General features: G+C 35.3%; 3 protein-coding genes and 1 pseudogene across 3 annotated transcripts; 2 read left to right on the top strand and 2 right to left on the bottom strand.

The window, feature by feature from the left end:
- Positions 1 to 491: 491 nt before the first annotated feature.
- On the top strand, positions 492 to 1843 carry LOC130946066 (uncharacterized; annotated as a pseudogene).
- Positions 1844 to 1880: 37 nt separating this feature from the next.
- On the top strand, positions 1881 to 9026 carry LOC130944249 (transcription factor TGA2.2). The gene is made up of 7 exons (XM_057872478.1): positions 1881 to 1982; positions 2090 to 2149; positions 3743 to 3820; positions 3946 to 3997; positions 6105 to 6376; positions 7881 to 8129; positions 8591 to 9026. Exons 1-7 carry the CDS (start codon positions 1896 to 1898, stop codon positions 8735 to 8737), a joined length of 945 nt encoding a protein of 314 aa, XP_057728461.1. The 5' UTR covers positions 1881 to 1895; the 3' UTR covers positions 8738 to 9026.
- A 1750-nt stretch (positions 9027 to 10776) lies between these two features.
- On the bottom strand, positions 10777 to 15220 carry LOC130946821 (NADH dehydrogenase [ubiquinone] 1 alpha subcomplex subunit 6). Its single transcript, XM_057875679.1, has 2 exons — positions 14902 to 15220; positions 10777 to 11115 (listed from the first exon to the last, which is right to left on the bottom strand). The coding sequence occupies exons 1-2, from the start codon at positions 15112 to 15114 to the stop codon at positions 10930 to 10932; spliced, it is 399 nt and encodes a 132-aa protein (XP_057731662.1). The 5' UTR covers positions 15115 to 15220; the 3' UTR covers positions 10777 to 10929.
- Positions 15221 to 15995: 775 nt separating this feature from the next.
- On the bottom strand, positions 15996 to 22476 carry LOC130946576 (peptidyl-prolyl cis-trans isomerase CYP22). Its single transcript, XM_057875366.1, has 7 exons — positions 22151 to 22476; positions 21342 to 21365; positions 20115 to 20202; positions 18105 to 18197; positions 17371 to 17403; positions 17195 to 17251; positions 15996 to 16366 (listed from the first exon to the last, which is right to left on the bottom strand). Exons 1-7 carry the CDS (start codon positions 22327 to 22329, stop codon positions 16256 to 16258), a joined length of 585 nt encoding a protein of 194 aa, XP_057731349.1. The 5' UTR covers positions 22330 to 22476; the 3' UTR covers positions 15996 to 16255.
- Between the last annotated feature and the right edge of the window lie 150 nt (positions 22477 to 22626).

The following is a 22626-nucleotide window of genomic DNA, read 5'->3' as shown; positions in this document are numbered from 1 at the left end:
ATAAAATATAAAAATACTAAATTTAATATTTTTATATTTTATATTTTATTTTTAATATCTTATTTTCTTCTGTTGTAAACAAAGACGGCCTAATAGACGAAATTTAGCTACTAAAGAAAGGCGTGAGATCCAAGTAGTTAGGGCATTGTAATTTGTAAGTGTTGACCAAAAAGCCATAAAACAGAACACAGAGAATAAAAATATATAAAAAAAGGTGGGAAAACAGTGTTTCTTTTCCTCTCCTTTCCTTTCCTTTCCCAAGTCAATACAGAAGCTCAAGGTTTTCATCTGTTTGACTATTTTGACTGTATCACCGAGTTGTAGTGCCAGATTCATTTCCCCTAAACACAGTGAGATTTGGGAAAACAGCGAGGAAGATACCTAACAAAAAGCAACCGTGAGCGGAGGAGCCATGAAAACTCCGGCGATCGGAGACGGCAACATCGATAGGGCGTAAAAAGCCGTGAATTTTTCCTTCATCATGAACATAAACTGCGATCTGCTTCAAGTTCTGTTGGTGGGTTGCCGCCGTCGTTGTTGCAGTTGTCATTGTCGTCGTTGCCGGTGGCGAGCAGTTGGAGAAGAACGGTGAAGAGAAAGGTTTGTGTTGGTTCTGCTGGTTCACTTGGCTTTGTACCCATGCTTCATATATACCATTTTTATTCAACCTAGTTAAATTCTGAAACTTTGCAATAGCTGCTTTCGTAATCGAACTCGAGAGTTTAGGCTTGTGAAGCATTCTAGGTCAATTTAAGATTTTAAATTGTAAAACTCAACTTCAGCTCCAGAGTTTGGTTTAAAAGAGTAAACTCAATTGGGACCTAAACTTCTTAATTCTTTAGGTTTGTTTGTAATTTGGGGTTTTGGAAGGAAAGAGAGGGGAAGGATGCAAACTTTTCCTTCCCCTTTCCTTGGAAATCCCAACTCGTAGAAACTTCATAGTTAACTCGAGAGCTTGATAACCACGCAGCTGTCCTGTGACCTACAGGTCATGGTAGCAGCCTCATTCGTTGGGGCACTAGTTTATGCAATAGCTGCTGTTTTTGCAGTATGTCGGTTCAAAACTAACTAGTATTTTGCTACTAAGTAAAGGGAATATTTGCACTGACAGAGACACAATACACAATACACAATGCACATGGATATCCAAATCAGTTAGATATATCTATGTTTGAGTTACAAAATCTAAATCTGATTAACTTATTTCTAAATTATTGTTAACAAGTATAAACTTTTCTGACCTGTCCTTCTCTTGTGGTTATTCTGCTGATATATAATTCAGATTCAGCTTTTATTTCAGTTAAAGTAAGTAATCAAACAATTTCTCCTGGTTCTGTTCACATTGATAATTTGGATAAGGTGAGCTTTTTATAGCCCTTTTATTCTGTTTCTTCTGAATTTCTAGCTTTGGTTAATAAGGCTAATTTCTTGTTATTAACTTATATTTTTCTGGCTGTTTAATATAGCTGTCAACTTCTCCTGATAAAAGGCCTATTGACAAACCAACCAGAGCCAAATAGGTTACAACTAAAGAAGGTTCAATCATCAAGTCCTGTTACTATATTAGTTGGTAATACAGATAATCAAGAAGAGCCAGCTATGGCTGACGCCAGTCCTAGGACTGATATCTCTACAGATGTTGACACTGATGACAAAATCAGCGGGTGATCTTTCTTTACCATTCTTGCTATTGTTTCCCTTATCATTCCATTCATGACATGACAAGTTCCAGTTCTGCATTGGGAAGTGAGACTGGGATATGACTATCACTCTATCAGATTATATGATTAATTGAAAATAAACATAGTATCTAAACACAATGCATGGGAATAAGCTTTTCTAGGCAGGCTCATAAAATTCGATTAGTAGCCTTAACCAATCTAATATTTTGATACATGGTATATTTGCAGTCTGATAGAGGTGCCCTTGTTCCTGTGGCTTCTGACTCAAGTGACAGATCAAAGGATAAAACCGATCAGAAGGTTGAACATACTTTTAAAAATTTATTGTTTCAATAATTTCTAATATTCTAATTCTAAAGGGCAATTGTTTCATGGCATTTTCTTTTTTCATAAATGTATTACTGCAGAGTCTTCGCAGGCTTGCTCAAAATCGTGAGGCTGCCAGAAAAAGCCGGCTGAGAAAAAAAGTATGAATCATATTTACTTATTTATTTTTGTGAATACTATTCTTAAAAGTGTGCATTTCTTGTGTGGCTTCATAATATTGATATATGGAGAACATCTAGTCTAGTTAATAATGTCTGTCGTATATTGTCATCTATGTGGTTATATATAACATTTTTGTATTGAAAAATAGAATAAGACAGTTCTAGATACAAGAAGGAACATGAAAATGCTCAAAGTTGCAGCAAGGCTGCCTTTACTATGACTGTTTATAACTTCATGTTATAGGATTTTGATATGAAAAGGAAAATAAAGAGTAAGGACTACAAATATAGCACATTATATTGGTGTGATATGTTATGATTTGATACCAAAGTCAAACACCAATCCCTATAAATTATGATAATAGTATTATAATCATCATTCAATGGAGGAACAAATAATATGAGAAAATATAGGAACCAACCATAGGAGACTATCCAACATTCCAACATATTTTTTTAGCACTATAAGATATGATCTGAGATGCTCTATGATAATCTAGTATATAATATGCATGTTCTCATATATTCGGATGTTCCCCCTTAATTGGAAACTTTCAAAGCTTAGGCAGTTGCATGTAAATCTTTCTTGGTAATAAGAAAATATAAGTTGAACTTGATGAAACACTTATGTGCCTGGGACTGGTGAAAACAAATTGGGCCTGTTACTGTTGAGAACAAACTCAGCTAGAGTGGGATGCTTGGAAACCCACCATGGCCTGGCACAAACCAGAGTTACACTGGGACAACTGAAAACAAAATCAGATTCAGATAGTGACCGGAGCAGTTTGGATGAATATAAATGCTAAATAATACTGGAATCAACAAACAACTACCAGGAGACTGCAAACATTAAAGAAAATCTCCCATACATTAAGGTTGGAATCATGTAATCCATACGTGATCCAAAAGCAAAAGCAATGAAATAAAAGCCAAAATCCAAAATAAATAAGTAAACCAAAAAAAAAAATCAACATTCCTTTCACTCAAAGGAGACCTTAGAGCATTCAGAGTGGAAGGAACCACCCAAACCCAAACATGCAACTAGAAGTTAAACAACCATTGATACTAACTGCATTAATTTGAGATAAACAAGACTGTCAAGAAACTGGAATATGGAAACATTTCAAAATTGAAGATGCAGGTGTGGATGGAGCTTGTGATCACCGAAAGAGGATGAGATGTTAGCAAATATATCGAGAGAAACGACTTGACAAAGAAACAGTGACCTTTTCTTTGGAAAGCTAATCTATAATTCTCCTTCATGTTAAATTGGCCTGCAGATAATCTTTTGGGGAGAAAATCCTTATCCTGTGTTTCATTTTAAAAGGACTGGAAACTGGCGAGTTATTTCTAGTGTGTACTGCTAGAGAACTATTACGTTTGTTTTTTCAATCATAGATAATTGCTATGCAATGGAATCCAATTATTCCCTTGTAATATTTCAACATGGCCTTTTCTAATGATAGTTGTAATAAATGATAAATATGTTAATATTTACCTCTTGGTCATATTAATGCATGGCATGATGCTGTAAGCTCATATTCTTAGTGCACTTGATGCTTTTATACATAGGCCTATGTGCAACAGCTGGAAAGTAGTCGTTTGAAGCTGACCCAGCTAGAGCAAGAGCTTCAGCGAGCTAGGCAGCAGGTGAAATTCAGCTAACGCTTGCAATTTGATTGCCTTAACTGTCTACTCTCTGTCTTTGGTTTTGCTGTTACATTTCCTTGCGGTCATCTTCAATTCTAAAGCTCAATCTCTGCTTCTTCCTGTAGGGAATCTTCATATCAAGCTCGGGTGATCAAGCGCATTCAATGAGTGGCAATGGTATCTTGTTTTTAAAATATACTCATTCTGAAAGTTTGGATATGGAAGTACTTTATATCATAGTCCTGAAATAACAAATGCTTTGGGTATTATTTGAAATATAAAAGTACCACTCAAGCAAAAACCATATTTTACATCTATAATATTTATATTTATGATATTGTATGGAATAGAATGTGAGGCCGTGACAAGCTCACTAAGAAAATAAGCTCATTCTTGTGGACATAAAGATATTGTACTGAATAAGTGGAGACACTAGACAAATAAGATTAGGAATGATTGCATGAGAGAGAAAATTGAAGAACCATTTATTTTGGAAAAATTAGTATAGTTTTACCTTAGGTTGTCTGGTTTCCATAGGCAAAGGCAGATAAAAACCCCTGGTAAAGAGTGTAAATGATATGTGGAGCAGCCCAATAAGAGAGATAAAGAAAAAAACACCTAGAGCTGAAACCATTAAGAAAAGATTTTTTTAACTTTAAAGGGTTGCTACAGACATGGACTATGATAGTAGTTGTATACTGTAATCCAAGGTTGTCAAACTCGCGAGTCTAAGCAAACTCGTGGAGTTGACCTAGACTCGACTCGTAGACTTGTACGAGTTTACCTGTTATGGATTTTCTTTTTAAAAAATATCATATATATATATATATACTTACTCAAATATAGGCATTCAAACTTAACAATTTTAACCTCAAAATACATAATAAATTAAAATAGTACATCAGGACAACAATTACAACAAGTAGTTTAGAACATACATTCAAATCTTTCATGATAATGCATCTAGTTCAACATAAAACATACACAAGGAAAGCTTCATATAACACAACCGCAAAAAAAAAAAGCAACAATTAAATGTTCTAATAAACTAAATCTAAAACTGAAATCCTCCAATATCTTCATCTTCCATGGCATCAACATCATCATCTTCACCATCTTCATCAGAAACATCATTTCTTTCAGGTTCAGGTTCGACGTATCCAACAAGATCATTATCATTCACATGTTCCTGTTCTTCTTCAATTAAATTTTGAGTTGGATCCCCAATGAACTCACACTCACCTCCCTCACCCCTAAACCAACATTTTTAGACATTTTGTCCCTAAAAATGAATTAACAATGGTCACAAATTCAGAATTCAGACATTCTGTAACAACTAACAAATAAAAAATGCAGTAACAACTATCACAGAACAACTCAGTCTATCGCAGAATTAAGTTTAACCATGAATTAACAATGAATTAACAACTATCGCAAAATTCAGACATTTAGTAACAAGTAACAACTATCACAGAAGACAGAACAAGTAAAAAATGGTAGTTTTTACTATGAAATTATGATTTTTCTTTTTTGAAACATACCTAAAAGGAGCAGAGAAACTAGGCGCAGTTGTGCAGAGAGAAAGGCGGCATCTGTGCGCAAACGAACGATGGCGGCGCGGCGGAGGCAAAGGACACGACGAACGGTGGCAACGGGATGAACGACGACAGCACAGAGGACGACAGATGCTCCACTTGAAGAGAACCCGAACAGAACAGAGAGCGAGAGTAAGGAGAAGCAGAGCAGATTCAGCAAAGAGTTGAGAGCGATGTGTGGCAGTTTGGAAGCGCAAGATATCGACAGCGAATGGCGGACGGCAGACGGACAGAGGTCACAAGTCACAACAATGAGAGAGAGAGAGAGTGAGAGTGAGAGAATGGGCCGAGACTGGCGAGGGAAAGGAGTGAGTGACGAGCCAATTAGGGTTTTTTCTTTTATTTGGGCCAAAACGGGCACCCAAATCAAACTCACTAGCTCAAGCTCAAACTCGCGAGTTTGCCCAAGTGTATGTGAGTCTAGCCGAGTTTACCCAAAAACGAGTTTGTGTCTGAGTTAACTCGATTCCACTACCTGTACGAGTTTACGAGTTAACTTGCGAGTTTGACAACAATGCTGTAATGTTTGATGAATGTGGCCAACTCCACCTGGTGGGACAAGGCTTCTTATTGTAATAGTTGTGTAATTTTTCTTATTTTGTCAACTGTATTGAATTATTTCAGTGGACATTTAATTCCTCCAGTGTTACAACAGGTTATCCATAATCATTGTTCAATTTTCTTTACAGGAGCAATGCAGTTCGATGCTGAATATGCTAGGTGGCTGGAAGAGCAGAATCGACAAATTAATGAGCTTAGAGCAGCTGTAAATTCACATGCAGGCGATACTGAACTTCGAATGATTGTTGATGGTGTAATGGCACATTATGATGAAATTTTTAGGCTGAAAGGCGTTGCAGCTAAGGCTGATGTTTTCCACTTACTGTCTGGGATGTGGAAAACACCTGCTGAGAGGTGCTTTTTGTGGCTTGGTGGTTTTCGGTCATCTGAACTCCTCAAGGTGATCTTATGTTTACCCTTTTCTTTTGACATTTATGGTTTAAAGAAAAATATAAAGGATGCACCTGAGCAGTTATGTTGTTGGCACTTGACAGCATAAATGTGGTTCAATTAATTAAAACTAAATTCAGTTTTGTTCAGCACAATTTACCACCCATGCGTTTTCAAACTGAGACACACTTGGAAATCATTTTCCTGTACATCACTCATCTTTCAACTATGGAATAATTTGGCTTAATTATAATATGGGCTGGATACAATTCTTTTTTGGTTTTGTTTTTCCTTATTTACTTGATTTGTTTGATCTCATTTATGTTTGATATTTTTTCAATGTCGTCATTTATCTATGGCAGTTGTCAATTTTTGTCTTTATGTTTCAAATTATTTCCAATTTAGTTATGCTATTAAATAACCGACAAAAGATGGTGTCTTCTGATCTACATATGTGCCACTTACGCATTTTTCGTCAGTTATTCAATGGTGTAACTAAATTAAAATTGGTTTAAAACATAACCGACCAAATTGACAAAAATAAAAGGTAAGGGATCAAATTGAAAAGGATTTGAAGTATAAGGAACTGAATTGGGGCAAATAGAAGAAGATAAGATACTAGATTTGAAAACCAAGTGAAGACATACAGATTAACTATTGTGACTATAATATGAAAGCTAGCGTGTCACTAGTTAACACCGCTCCTACAGTTACTCAGTATTTGGTGATTACTGACAAGAAATGAACAATAATCTTTTGTAACCAATTTTCTACCTTTTACCCAATTTTCTCAAGTTTATAACCAATTCTATGATAATCTTTTTCTGCTGCTCGCCTGTTCCTCAACATGATTGTTTTTCAGATATAGCTACAATTTGAACATTTTTATATTGCTTTTTGATGACACTCATCTTGCTTGATTTTTCAGATATAGCTACAATTTAAATTTTTTATTTTTTGAAAACAAAAATCGGAGGGTCCGATTTTAATGGATTTTTTTTTTTAATTTCAAAAAACGCAAATCGGACGGTGTTGTGTGATTTTTCTAAAAAAAGTTAAACAATTTAAATCGAATGGTACGATTTACGGATACCACTGTACAAAGAAAAAGGAAATCTGTCCGATTTCCTATAGGCCATAGCAGTGGAAATCACATTCTATGGCTCATCTTTTTGTGATACACACTTAGATGGAGCACAGTAAAAGTAATAAGCGCTGTTACTACTCTAGTGGGTCAAAATCAATTGAACCCTTACTCTCTTAATTGGAAAATATTTCTATAAACATTGTAGAGAATATACTCACATCATCTCTAAGTTGTCCTGACGCTCTAAATTATTGTGTTGCAGAGGTCAAACCTTAGTATCCCTATAATCAGAGATGCTTCATTCTACGTTTACACCATATAATTTATGTGTTTGTCTTGAACTATATACATATCTCTCGTAAATGTGACAACTTAACTTTTGTTTCCATTTTCTTACCCTTGACAAGTGCCATGAATTTGGTTGCAGCTCCTGGTAAGTCAATTGGAACCTCTCACAGAGCAGCAGCTATTGGGTATTACAAACTTGCAGGAGTCCTCTCAGCAAGCAGAAGATGCATTATCTCAAGGCATGGAAGCATTGCAACAATCCCTTGCTGAGACATTGTCCACCGGATCACAAAATTCATCTGGTTCCTCAGGGAATGTGGCAAATTACATGGGTCAAATGGCAATGGCCATGGGTAAGCTAGGGACTCTTGAGGGGTTTATTCGACAGGTAAATTTCCCCATCCTTTTATGTAAATAAACCTATAAACATCTTGCTGAATAATTGAGGAATCACTTCTACTCCAACTGTTTCCAGTATTATTTATAATTGATGACTATCTTGCCCAAAATCATATGGAAATGCTTCCCTCCCATGAATGCTTTTTAGGTGGAGGATGATAAGATAGTGAATTAACAGAACTGTAGAGATTCATTTACATTGGAATTCAAATCTCTGTGTTGGTTTGAGATATATTGATGTCTTTTTAGCTTCATAGCATTGTTGCAAAAAATCATTTGCGCTTGCTTCTCTCATTTAGATTCCATGTATTACCCCTCACCCCTAGAAAAAAGAACCATGAAAGTGTTCTCGTAAATGGATTTCATATCATGTTATCTTAATACCAGTCATGTTAATATATCTTCTGTTAAACTATCTTACTATTGGCTACATTTCTGTGGTGGTTTAAGGCTGACAATCTGCGCCAGCAAACTCTACAGCAAATGCACCGTATTCTAACAACTCGCCAATCAGCTCGTGCACTCCTTGCAATACATGACTACTTTTCCCGGCTGCGTGCCCTTAGTTCACTCTGGCTGGCCCGCCCAAGAGATTAAGGGGCGTGGTAAATAGTCTGTCAAATTAGTTTTCCTGGATCCTTCACCTGCTATTGCTTGGCCATCTAGGTTCTTACAAGTTTTCTTATGTTGTATTACAAGCCTTTCTTATCGCTTATACTATTGCTTCAGAGTCAGTCTAGAAACCGAGGTGGGTGACAGGAAGTGTGTATTTTATTAATTACTAATATTGTACATTGTAATTGTTGTTGAAGACTTTTTTTTTTTAATTTTAACAGATAGTTGTACAAGATGATACATTTAAATGGCATAGTTTTCACTTTTCACATGGATCTGAATTCATAAAACTTTGTGGCTCATAGAAAGAGTTTATTCTTTTGTTGAGTTAGGTGTGATAGTATATTGGTTAGGTTGTTAGGTGGAATTTAGTGGTTTGCTTCATTGCTTTATAAAACTAACCCGTGATAAATAAACACGAGTTACTCGTCTAATTCAACATGATATTTAGATCTTCAAGGAGAAAAACTCACTTCGAACAACAGAATCCTTAGTCCTCCAACGAATTTTGTTTTATTGTTTCCTCAAAAATTGTGTCCCCTCTCAGCAGATGGAATGTCGTCTATTGTGTTATCACTTTTGCAGCCCATAAATACTTGTACAGTTGCCATTCATGTTGTTCTGGTCCCGTTGTCGTTGCCTACTGTCTTCGCTTGCAGATCACACTAGTGGATTCACATTGTTCAAGACTTAAAGAACACTCAACACTGTCAACAGCATCGCCGTCTAAGGAGTAAGGTCCTATGTGTCTATACTGTCGTTTCTCTGTCGGTAAATCACCACCATCAATTTCGTCGTGACCTATGTGTCTATACTGTCGTTTCTCTGTCGTTAAATCACCATCAATTTCATCAACACATGACGATGTGCCCATCTCGCCGTTTTGTTTGCTGTGTTCCTTTCACTGGTAGTGGTCATATTTTGCTTATTTGGCCATTTTGCATTTTGCGATTTTGTTCTTACCCAATATCTGTAACCTATTGTTTCTGATCTCTTCCTATTGTCGCTCTTCTATTTTTCTATCTCCATGACTGGTGCTACTATTGGTATTTGCAATTACTAAAAACCCTACTTTCAATAGTTATGTTAGTATACCTTTTACCACTAACAAGCTTGATGGATGTAATTATACCTCTTAGGCATCGCATATTAAATTGTGGCTAATCGGGTAAGATTATGCACTGCATATCACCTAAGCGGGTTAAAATTTATTCTCAACAAGGCAACCTCATTAAATCTAATACATTTTTTCCATTGAGTATATTTGTACACGTCACTGCTGTGTGGACAAAAACTAAGTCATTTTGTTAAGGGTTTGTCAAAACCTCATGAACATTATTGTCCCTCGTCAGATTGGTCATATATGTCTCTCTGTCTATTTCTCATACTATACATTAACCAAACAGAGCCTACGGCTGCGTCTAAGCCTATAATTAATTACCGTGTACACTTGTGGAAACAGAAATTCTTAGCCCATTAATTACAGATCATTAACAAGATAAAGCCTGGTCGCCTGTCATGTCCTGATTCACAGCAAATACCACCTGAAAGTCCCAGAAGCCTTAACTAAAAAAATCTGTAAAATCTACACAAACTTAATCTATACTATATTTTGCACCTAAAATAACACAAAGAAAGTGAAAAACACCAATTAAGTCATTTAATCTTATCCAGCCAACGATGGAAACTCACCAACCATGAATCATGGTTCTTACTGTTAATTGTGCCAATATATATAATGTAATTGCAGATTCCATGTTTACCAAGGGCCTGCTGCTTCAATGCTGCTACCCATTGAAATTACTAGACATTGCAGATCTCAATAGCAATCAAGGAAATGTAATTCCAAGAATGTTCCAAATAATTAACTACAAATTGTAAGAACCTAACACCATGGCATTGGCATACATTATGCTTTCTCTAAAATACTTTGCTAATAGACTCACTTGGAAGAATTTTTACCGTGATAATGCTAAATTGTAATAAATGACAATACTTTCAGCAATATGCAATGGTGCACATCAATCAGCAAAACATTACTTCCTCAAATTAACCAAGGAATAACTAGTACAGTGGTTTGATCCAAAAACAGTTTTTATCGAGCGTTGATATAAAACAGTCAGACAATTCTTTATTTGAGTTTGGGAAAACACAGAACAACTCATGACCAAAATTCAAGAGTAGTTGCTGTTGTAGAAATTCTTTAGGAAAGGTGAGATGCCCTGGTCTTTCGTGGCCTTATCGTGCACAAGCCCTTCCTTACCAACAACATACTGACCAATGATGTGATGCCTCTGCTTTGCATGATCCACAACATTCTTCAGCTCTTCGAACGCCTTGAACAGCAGCATATCAATCACCTGAATGCCCACAAGATATTAGCGATAACAGTACAATCTTTTCTCATAGATAAGATTCTTTGACTGAAGCATAAATTGACACATTTTCTTTTATAGTTGATAAATTGATAAATATCATTCGATGTTCCGAAGAATTATAAGCTTTGATGCCTATGCAAGGACAAGATTCATAATGCAATGTGAGGAGATTTCAAAAGCAATGGCCAATGGAAGTCATTTTTTGTTAATGTAACTAGATCTCAAAAGCCTATACATACTCTCGTATCTTTCTGCCATCACGTGGATACATTTACGAGTATGACACACCCCAAACTTGGGAGTTTGAAAGTTACTTCAGATCGAAGTGGTCCAACCTTGTAGGATTTATGACAATGACATGGAAGCTTCATCCTACTAGGGGGCATTGGCTATATGGATCAAACAACACCAGTATCCCCTATCATGTACCATCTCTGCAATAAGACCATGCATGCTTACAAGTCTCTTGGCCACCTCATTCAAAGTCTTCTTTCTTTATCCTAACCACTAGTATATCTTCCATCTGATCTACCTTCCCCACGAGATGTCTTCTCTCTACATGTCCAAACCACTTAAAGACGTTACTCCACCATCGCATGTTCTCATTCCTTAATCCTTTTGTTTATTTTCGTATGATCACCCATCCATCTAAACATCCTCACTTCGGCCACAGTAAACTTGTGTTCGTGTAAATTACACTCACCACCAGTTTAGTGTAATTACACACGACAACCCTTCACCTTTTTTCTTACGTCTTTTTCCTAAAGCCCACCAACAATGCCATCTGTGCCTCCCTCTCCACGGATTCTTTTCAATACTGTTTAGTTTGAAACTCTGGCTAACAACAAAAGGACTACATCCAAGGGAAATCCACCTTGGTTGGTTGCTAAGCCTTGAACATCATCCTCACCTGCTCCACAAGACACAAGATGGTGAAAACATGTAATGGTTCACTTGGAGAGAAAATGGTGGATTAGGGGAAGCATAAGGGCAGCTGCAGAGGCCCAGACAAGGTGGGTTCAATTGCAACCAGCAATGAAATGATGGTGCGCCACGGTTGGCAAGGGCAACAGTATACCGGTCTCAAACCTAAACTGTCTTTTGACTCACAACGTTATTCTGTGTATAGTCCCAACTATGAAGTGAAAAGGGAGTTGATCTTCCTGGAATGCTATTTTAACTTGCCAAGTTTTTAAGTTGTTATAATCTCATGTTGATGATTGACCTTTTCTTGTAAATTTTCTTCCTAGTTGCAATGTTAGCTGGAAAATCGAACTTGAATCTATTGTCTGGTGTGTTTTGGCCGTTGTTTCTTGTTCCATCTACCTTGTTAATGGGAAAAGAAAGCCATCGTTTGCTGATAGTAAGTGTAAACAAATTAATGTCTCAATCTATCCCATCTAGAAAATGGAGACCATGACAATTCATGGAAGTGGCCATGGTGTAAGTGGTGAGATTAGGGTGTTTAATTTTAAAAGAATTTAGATGATCTAACTCAACCTCAAAAGCTAGCTTATGAGATGAGAGATGTTCAATTTCTTATAAAAACTACCTAGACATTATTTAGGCCACACCCATCATGCCCAAGACGAGATATATGGAGTATCAAGTTTGCAATATTAGACATCTGAAACATGAAGTTTGTAGGATTGGACAATTGCAAGTGGTCTATTAGCAACCATTGGCTTTAATATCATATTAGAATTGAGTAGGTCAAAGTCAACTCCAAAAGCTAACTCGTGAGATAAAGGACGCCCAAGTTCTTATACGTCTATCTAGACCTTATTCCAGGGTGATGTAGGACTCCAACAAAACTTCAGTTATGAATCGGTAGTGGTTGTAGTCTGTAGATCAGTACAACTACTAGCTGGGAGCACAGAATTTTAAGTGATGATTTGGCAGGTGGCAGTGGTGGTGGTGGTTTGATGCTTTGATGGCACAACCAAACATTGGAAATATATGTTAGGATAATTAAGTGTTGTTTTATAACTTAATATTTAAAAGTATCCATCAGTGCACATTAAATAACACCAAAAGTTTCATAAGTTCCGTTATTTATCATATGACTAGGACAAGGTTTATTACTTTATTTTATTTTCTGTCGGGCCTGCTTTACATCACATTAACAGCAACGGTGGTTGGTGACTTGGTGCAGTGCTAAAAACTCAAAGACCATAATGTTTTGTTTTAAAATGAAGGGTCTCTAATGTAATTACACTAAACCTTAAGGGAGTTGAGTGTAATTTACCCAACCAAATTTAATGCAAAATATAATATACTTGGAAAATTACCACCTAAACTCAGCCTAGGAAAACCACCATATTGATGAGTTGGAAAACTGGAATTCGGACATTATTAGAAAGGGAATTTCACTAAGCTTAACTACCAATCAGATATGATTTGCATTTCAACGTGTTCAATCAAGCAATATGCCAGTATTTAAGAAACATGATTTATTGCCACTAAGAAAAAGCTAGAAACCTAAATACCCACTGATATTGTGTCTGAAAATAATCTTAGAACCACTCACTTTCACAAAACAAATTCAACAACTAAGAAACAACTAACCTAAAAAAGAATATTTATGCGGCAGGTTTAAACCTCCAGAAGATCGGGTATAACTTCAACGTGCTACATTAACATACATAGCTTTCTTGTATAGGTAAGCTAAGAATATCTAACAAAATATATCATTCAAACTCGTCCACAGAATCTTTTTCTTTCAGAATAGCTCTTCAAAGTTGAAAGATATATCAAACAAGTTGGCTCCAAATCTAATTTGAAATTATCAAATGAATTATCCATCTTGTTTTCACAAAAACCTTATGTTGAAACTAGTGTCAACTCCCAAATTTGGTGATGGATTTAAGCCTAAATGAAAGAAAACTTGTGCAGAAACTAGAGGCTATTAATCAACAATTGCCGTGTTCATATTTTAGGGCATGTCAGTCATAAAATCTCATAACTATTCAAAACACAAGGGAACATCGAAGTAGTCTAAATTCCAACATTTTCCTGTGCAATGTGACAGTTTGGTTCTCATCCGATGTTCATTGATTATCAAACTCAGGCAGATCAGTCAAGTTCTAACTAGTTATCCTATATGAAAAGAATGGAAAATTATTTTTCCAGAAATGCGGAAATGCATGTAGTGGTCACAATATATTTCTCTATAGCTAGATTAATTGAAAATTTGGTTTTAAACAGAGTTCAATGATGTCACTTAATCTGGTAACATGGGAGAAAACTATCAGTTTCATCCTTATGACTTAGACAAACAATTCTGCATATGGCACTAAATTTCCAATCCTATCACACAGCCATTCTAAATTCCTAAGAATGATCAAATGAAAGCCAATAATCAGCACTATACAAGTGTCAGGACTCACCATATCTTCTACGTATACATACAAATTGCCTTTAGCAAAAGATAAAGTTCAGGTCCAATGCCCAAACAATGAATCTTGGGACACAGATAAAACCTCTCTCCGAAAATTTCCAGAACTTCACTATTACAAAGAGAATGGTGCGGAGCATGGAACAGATTAGCAACATCAGACAAATAAAATTAAATCTATATTCGTTAAGGTGTTCAAATAGCGAGCAGTCGAGCACGAATAACAACCCGAAAATTAAAAAGAAAAATGTGAATTTCACTAAAATCCAAAAATAACAAAATTTTGGCAAATTTCACCAATGAATAAACAGCTCCAGAGAATTTCAATTGAATAATTTAAAATAACAAGAGAAAAAGGGGGGAAATGGGACCTTGGGATTGGTGACGTGGGAGTTCTTGCGGATCTCGGAAGCGACGGTGGAGCGAAGCTCGGAGATGGAAGTGACGTCATCAAGATTGTAGATTTGCATGACAGTGGGGAGGGATCGGCAGGCGGTCTTGAAGAAATCGAAGACGCGGTGTCTGGCCTCCTCCAGAGTCGCAGAGTTGGGAGCCACTTTCACGCTCTTAAGTGCGTTCGACATCTTTCACTTACTCACTCACTACCTACGTTCTTCAATTTTCTTCTGAATTCGCAACTGTGGAAATGTACGATGAAAAATAAATAGAAAGTAATGCTATGACTATCAGCCTATGACTATCTGCCCTGGAGTTCGAGGACCTTTACAACGTTTCGTGAATTTTCACTCCTTTTCTTTTACTTTTACCTTTTTTTTAATTAATTTTTCATTTACAAACGTTTGTTTTTATTCTTGAGCAGATGACCACTTTGGTGTTAATAAAGAAACTAATATTTAATAAAATAAATTTGAGAAGAAAATGAATTTTGGTATCTGAAAAATTATCTCCAACAAAATATATTATAGAGATATACTTATTGGTGAACGGTGAACCTGTTTCAAAAATTTAGATCTTCCATCCTTAAAATTCCATGATTTTACGAATGGGCAAAAAATCAAGAAAGCGGTTTAAATTAGATCAAATATTACCACATTGATTATTCAAATATTACCACATTAAATTAGATCAAATATATCAATTGTTTGCTGTTTATAAAAATAAAAATGGATCATTTAACTTTTAGAAAATTAAAATTTTCTTTTTGATAATGTTTTGTCAAAACAAAGTTTTTTTTATAGAAGACTTTAAGAGTAACAATTTACTCTTTATTTTTAAATTTTTAAATTAACTTCATGTATTGACATTTCTGACTTTTCATACAATAATCAGTTAGTCCTTAAGGTTTAAAATTAAATAGATCATGTTAATCCCACAATTTTAAATTATCGATCAAGTTAATTCCTCCATCAGCTGATCAGTTCGAAAAACTAATGTGAAACTTTAACTATCATATGATACGCTATTAGACAAGTAGATATGGCTCAAAAAAAGTGTTTCAATGAGATGACTAAGAATGGTTTGATTGGTATCTCCATTTAGCAACCGAGGAAAACTACCCAGTTGCATCATTCAACAATCCAGCGATAAATTTTCCAATATTACAATAATATTTAGTTTCAATGTTCACAAAGATAGTTTGCATACAAGGCCTCATTCTGTATAGTGATTGATAGTTGCTACAGAGGATTCAACCAAAGCAGCACCATCGTTTGTTAGAGAAGTTACTTGTTCTGTTCTGAGTCAAAAAGAGAATTTGCATGAAATTTACATTTCACCACATTCAGCAATGACACAAGCTAATTTCGGCCGGTTATTGGGTCCAGTTGCGACATTCTCGATCTTCCGGACAACCAAAAGACCATCTCCAAGCACTCTCTGCATGAAAGGAAGACAGGAAAATGACCAAAAATTGATAGGTTTGGCAAAATAATTCAAACAATGCAACCTATTCAAGGATGCATATGAAATGAAATATTTGAAGAGGCAAGCACAATAAATGAGCAGTGAGGATGGAGTGTCAAGGAAAAGGACACAACAAAGCCAGTTCTCTCGACCGCAGTAGTGCATAGTCTTTGCGAAATAACAATAAACAGGGATAAAGGATAAGAAGATATTGTGTTTATTTTCAGTATCTGTATTATTAACAAACAGTAAAAGTAAGTTGTTCATATGCCTAGGCTTAAATTTAGGTGGCTTTGATTTGTTCAGCATCAACGCCAAAATACCTAACGGCCTAACCTGAAGTCAACAAATTTGATAAAATTATTTGGAAATTTTTATAATAAATGAGCTTCATTAGAACATGATCTATGATGAACAATATGGGAACTTATATTATTATTTGAGCAATAGATATCAATTAGAGTCCAAGTTAAGGGTTTAAGGAAAATAAATAGTGTTGTAGTTTTCTTTTGGTTACAATGAATAAACCTTATAAGAGTACCAGTTACTCAGTTAGCCAAGATTTTCTCATGCTTTGCAAGAACTCTCAAGGCTTGAGGAAAAGGTCAATAATAACAGATCTTAAGGAGGCATGGGGTTAGTGAAAAGTTTTCAAATTCCTAACATTGTAAAATCATTCCGATGTAAGGATTTAAGCTTAAAATTCCCAAGAATGTAAAAACATTCTTCTAACCACACCAAACTCCATATGGGCAGTTTGAAGGAAAATAAAGAGAGGCAACCAAAGAAATTGAAGCATACCCCAAAAACCACATGCTTGTTGTCAAGCCAGTCACATTTTGAACAAGTTATGAAGAACTGTGAGCCAAAAAAAAAAAAAAAAAAAGACAATTTATCAGTAGAAATAGAGCTTCACCAATTTCATGTCACTGAGAAATGGGAAGAGAAAGGTAGTGGAGTTACCAATGAAATTTTACCTGACAACCATTGGTGTTAACTCCACTGTTTGCCTGCAGATTAAGAGTAACCAACTTAGCATTTGACATGGCAATCAGTAAAAGCATAATTAACACAATCAAATTGAATCAATTATCAGCTTTAGTAATAGAACATAACAAAAACTTCAAAGCACTTGGGAAAAAAGGGGTTGCCTTGATTTGTGAATATAGTTACTGATTAGAATGTTGAAAATAAAATAAGTTATTTAATTTTAGAATTTTCATGATTCCATTAATTTTGACTAGCGTATGTTGGCCAACTTTTTTATATTTTTAGATATTAATACAATTTATTAAATTAAGAAAGTATATATATATATACCTAAAAATATCAAGTTCAAGCCTTCACAATAATTATTTTACAAAAACAATGTGAGATACACAAAGTCACTCAATCCTCCTTATATATAGGGTATAGAGGTGTAGATGTACAAAATAATAATAAGCTTACTAAAACTTAAAATTTGTAATGAGTTCCAAACATCAATATCTTGTAGATATGTCATTTTCATATATGCATACAGTCAATTAGTGCTAAAATTAAAGAGTTATTACAAAAATTGATTACAATGATACTATCACATTTATAATTGTAATATTGTACTGATATAATTGTACCCTTTGCAGCATGGTTTAGACACAAAATACCATCAATAGTCACCCTGTTTTCAAATAACCCAAAATTAATGCAAGATGAAGCAATAATAACATACCATTGAAAGAAGACCAGGGCCAGTATGCTTGGCAATAAAATTTTCATCATCAAACTTGTGTCCATAGATAGAGACACATCCACTGCCATCACCCTGCCAAGGAATATTATACTAGTCAATTCACATTACAACATGATCGAGTTCTAGATTTGTAACATTTGTACAGCAGTATAACCAAATCCTCTGAAGTCAAATCGAATGCAGTTTACTATACGTAAGAAATTGAATTTGAACCCGTGCATCTCATTATTTGTGATATTATAATGATAGCATAAAAAGTTAGTGCAAATATAATAATTTAGAATAAAAATGCTGCACTAAGAAGATAGATTGTGTCATTCACTGACAAAAAAAAGAAAAGAAAAAAGCTGTACAGATAGCTTACAATGAAGATAAACTAATTAATAGAATTAATTAATATGACCACTTGATTGGATCATGCATCTTTCATCTATCTACCCGTTGCAAGGTGCATAACCTGTTTAGCGGGATCTATCTTTGATATGCATGGAGATTATAGAGTTTCTCCCTTTCGTTTGTTTGTATATTACTATTCGTATTGAGAATGTCTTATCCTCCACATCTACTTAATATTGTTTCCTTTGTATTTAATAATGCTTCTTCATTTATGAAAGATAAATACATAATGACCACATAATGTTTGACATCGAATTCCCTAACCACGAATGACATGTAAAATGGTTTCAACGACGAGAAATGGAATATGAAACAACCTTAGCCCAAGGGTAAAGGAGGAGGAAGGATGGGAACGGGATGCACTTTAATTGACATAAGAACATAGGCAGGACATCTGAACACGAGATAAAGGAGAAAATTTTATGGCAGCAAAAGTGGAGAGAGAAAGAGTGCAAATCTGTAATAGAAAATGAGACAAAGCCTATAATTGGAGATTGGAGAAGTGATGTAAGAATTGAGTACATCTGGGATAGGTTGGAGAGCATGCTGACGAGGGGACTACTTTGTCTGTCCTTTTTCCAATTCTTTCTTTCTTTAATCTGTTTTAGTTTCCTCTATTTTGATAGGATTCCAATTAGCTACTCCAGTTCCAATCAGGTTACAAAAAACCAAGTAGCATAAATTATAATATAAAAAAAAGGGGATATAAAGGAAAAACCACTTCTAAAAACCAGGATGTTAAGAGGGAAAAACATGGTTTCAATGAGAATTCTATCTCACACCAAATCAATAATTCAGTATAGGATTCATACATCTAAATCTAACCCAAAAACAAAAGGTGAGGAAGTGCAGTTCAACGACATTAGGATTTGACAAACCGAACCTTGATACCAGCATACCACATGATGTAGAAGAAAGGGGGAAAGGCTCTTTCAAAAGCCAAGTGTTGAGGGAGAACTTTCTAAAAGGTCAATGGAAGTACCATGTCCTAAACCCAGCTGATATCACATTCACACTACTAAGTCAATATGTCTTTGGAGATAAATTGAAGGAATAAAGGAAACACTGCTATATCTAGCCCCGACTAAAATTGAGTTAACAAGTGAAAGCTACAATAATAAAAGAAAAAGACTTGAAAGTGATGATAATATAAAGTAGTTGTCATTTAAGAATTCCAGGGTAAAGCAAAATTAATCTACATTTGAATACTATCATGTTGTAGAAGTGGTTGATTCATTCATCCCCCCCCCCCCCCCTTTTTTTTCCCTCTCTTTTTGTTTCTTTTGTTTGTCCTCTATTTAAACTTCCTTAGCAGGTTCCTTATCCTCCTAACCTTTTCTGGATCATCTTCTCTTCATATGAATATCTTCTTAATCTGAAAATATTATGCACTTTGTTCTTAACCATATTGGATAGGAAACACCAACTATATACCTAAGATGCTCCTCATGTTGTATGTTTCAGATAATACCAAGTTATACATACAGATAAATGTGTAATCAGCTTAATAATTTAGGTTATAAAAGGGCCTCCTCTTGCATATGATGTAAAACAGTTATATTATAGTCAAAGTTACAGTAGCTACAACGATACCTTAACGAAATCACCAGCCTGAATCATAAAATCCTTAATAACTCTATGAAATTGACTACCCTTGTAGCCGACAGGTAGTCCTGCTTTCCTGGCAAAAGAATAAATTAAAGTGTTAGTCACCTCATCAACAGAAAACGAAACAATATTTCATTCTGATCCAGTAGCTATTTGAAAATTTAGCTTTCACTTTGAAATTGATTCAGAGCTCAATTAACTCATGTGCAAGAAAAGTGGAAAAGAAAACTCATACAAACAACATATAAGCTAGCTACCTTTAAAATCCCAACTGGCATCTAAATAAGCTTTCAATTGAAAATACGTAAGTGTTGTCTTGTATTAGATTTCTACATTTTCTTTTCCCTTTTTCTAGATATTAAATATTATTGGATATTATAACTTTCCATCATCACTTGCACCCCCAAATGCAGCACAGAATCGATGGAACAGGGACAGTTGCAATTAACCAATTTGAAGCATCTACAACACAGCAATCAGAGAAAAAGGGGGTTGGCAGAAGCAATGAGATTGACTTGCAGCATATGCAATTGCATGGAGCAAGCAGCAATTGTAGTTGCAAGGAGGCAAAGAAATTCAGATTTTAGTTGCACCAATGGGATGGGTTAGTTTCAAATTCCATATTCAAATCACACATTTCAGCCACAAGATTGTAGTGGAGTGATTTTTGGTTGAGTTGTTTCATGCTGGGATCTGCATATTTTCTGATTTTATGCTGCTCATCCTAAACCAGACAGTGACAAGGGATCCGTATGATCATACTATCTAGCTGCTTATATGTCCTAAGATACCATCCAAGAAGATGTTTTGCAAGGTGATCAGGATCACTAACCAGCCTTACAAACTTGCAGAATTGTGCTTCGCAAGTAGAATCACAATTTTGACAACCATATCCCATATCGGAAACAAAAGCCCGAATAAGTTTTATGTTCTAAATGATCCAGTTATCATCCCAGAGTCAACACTAGCATAGAGTGATCATCATCTTCAATTTATCATCGTGCCAATTGCAAAAGAATAACTGCTGATACCATAGAATGCATTAACTAAACATCAAAATACCAATAACTATCAACAGAGTTTGAAAGCAAAATATGGCAAGAACAGATTGAAAACTCAAATTAAAATTATGAAGCTTATATTGCCACTCAGTAGTATAAATGATAATGGTGCCGATGAGAATGGGTCAGATGGAAAAGATCATTTCACTACCTGTACTCCCCAGTGCAGAACTGCCTGCAAAATAGTAAAAGTCAAATCCCTCAATTAGAAGGCGAAATAAAATTAATTATGAACATAGACACTCCAAACATGCATTGAATTTATAAGTATGTCTTGGATGATCCCTGTATCTGAATTAAATATAATACATAAAATTAAGTTTTAACATTGAAAAAATGAAACACTAATAGCACATCAACCAAGAAAAACAATGCCAACTCTTTTGGAGTATGCTTTCCAATTCCTGCTCTTAAGTAGCAATCAAAATAATAGTATGAAAATATTCTGAAACCACATAAAGCTACATTAATTAACATACTGAATCCACTACCAAGAATCATTTACCAATAGCATCAAGTTTAAACATACAAAGAATGATCAAGACTGTAGAAAATTAAAATTAAGGAAATACTTCCGCCAGAAAAGAGTAACTTCAGATAGGTTAATAAGTTCTTTTCGGTTTCAAAAGAATGATCATGAATAATTCTATTTTATTTTGTATATCTGAGTTCTCTAGTTCCGAGAAGGTAATACCAACTCAATTACTATATATTAACTTCCTCATTGATTCTCATCATTACTGATATTACTATTGTCATTTTGCTCTCAACAAAAGGATACAAAGGAATCTTTTTAAAAAACAAAATAAAAAAAATTGAGAGGAAACTTGAAGAATCCCTTAGTACTTTCAGAATTATAAACTTCCCAAGCATCTTACTCCTATTCCTATATTTCAATTTCAAAACCAGATAAATAGATAATCAAATAAATAAATAAGTTAAGCGAAAAGTGGAAAGAACCTGAAATTCTCAGCGGTTTTGGGGGCAATATCAGCGAAGAGCTCCATCTTGATCCTGCCAGCAGGTATGTTACCGATGGTGACATCGAAAAAAACGATGGGGTTCTTAGGGTTGGAAGGGCGCACGTGCCACTCCACGCCTGCGTTGTTGCTGTTGCTTCCTCCAACTGAAGAACCCATTTCGAACCTCGCACGAGTGAAGCACACAGCACACTTAGTTGAGCTGCTGCTGCTTGTGTTCTTGCTTGGGTGTACGTTGTACGTGGAAGTGTAATACCTGCTTCTAGTTAGTTTTCTTTTTATTTTTTTTGGGTATCTGGCGGTATTTTTAGTCCATTAGGTTAAGAGTTCAATTACACGTCCAAGCATTTTTATATCTGGCGGTATTTTTTATTATATCAGTGTGTGTACACGCGCGTTTTAATAACACTTCTTCGTCTTCATTTTTGCGTTCTCTCCTGTGCATTCTTCCTTCTT

The sequence above is a fragment of the Arachis stenosperma genome, chromosome 8 (genome assembly GCF_014773155.1).
Source record: "Arachis stenosperma cultivar V10309 chromosome 8, arast.V10309.gnm1.PFL2, whole genome shotgun sequence".
NCBI classification, from domain to species: Eukaryota; Viridiplantae; Streptophyta; class Magnoliopsida; order Fabales; family Fabaceae; genus Arachis; species Arachis stenosperma.
This window is presented reverse-complemented; position numbering and strand designations above follow the sequence as displayed.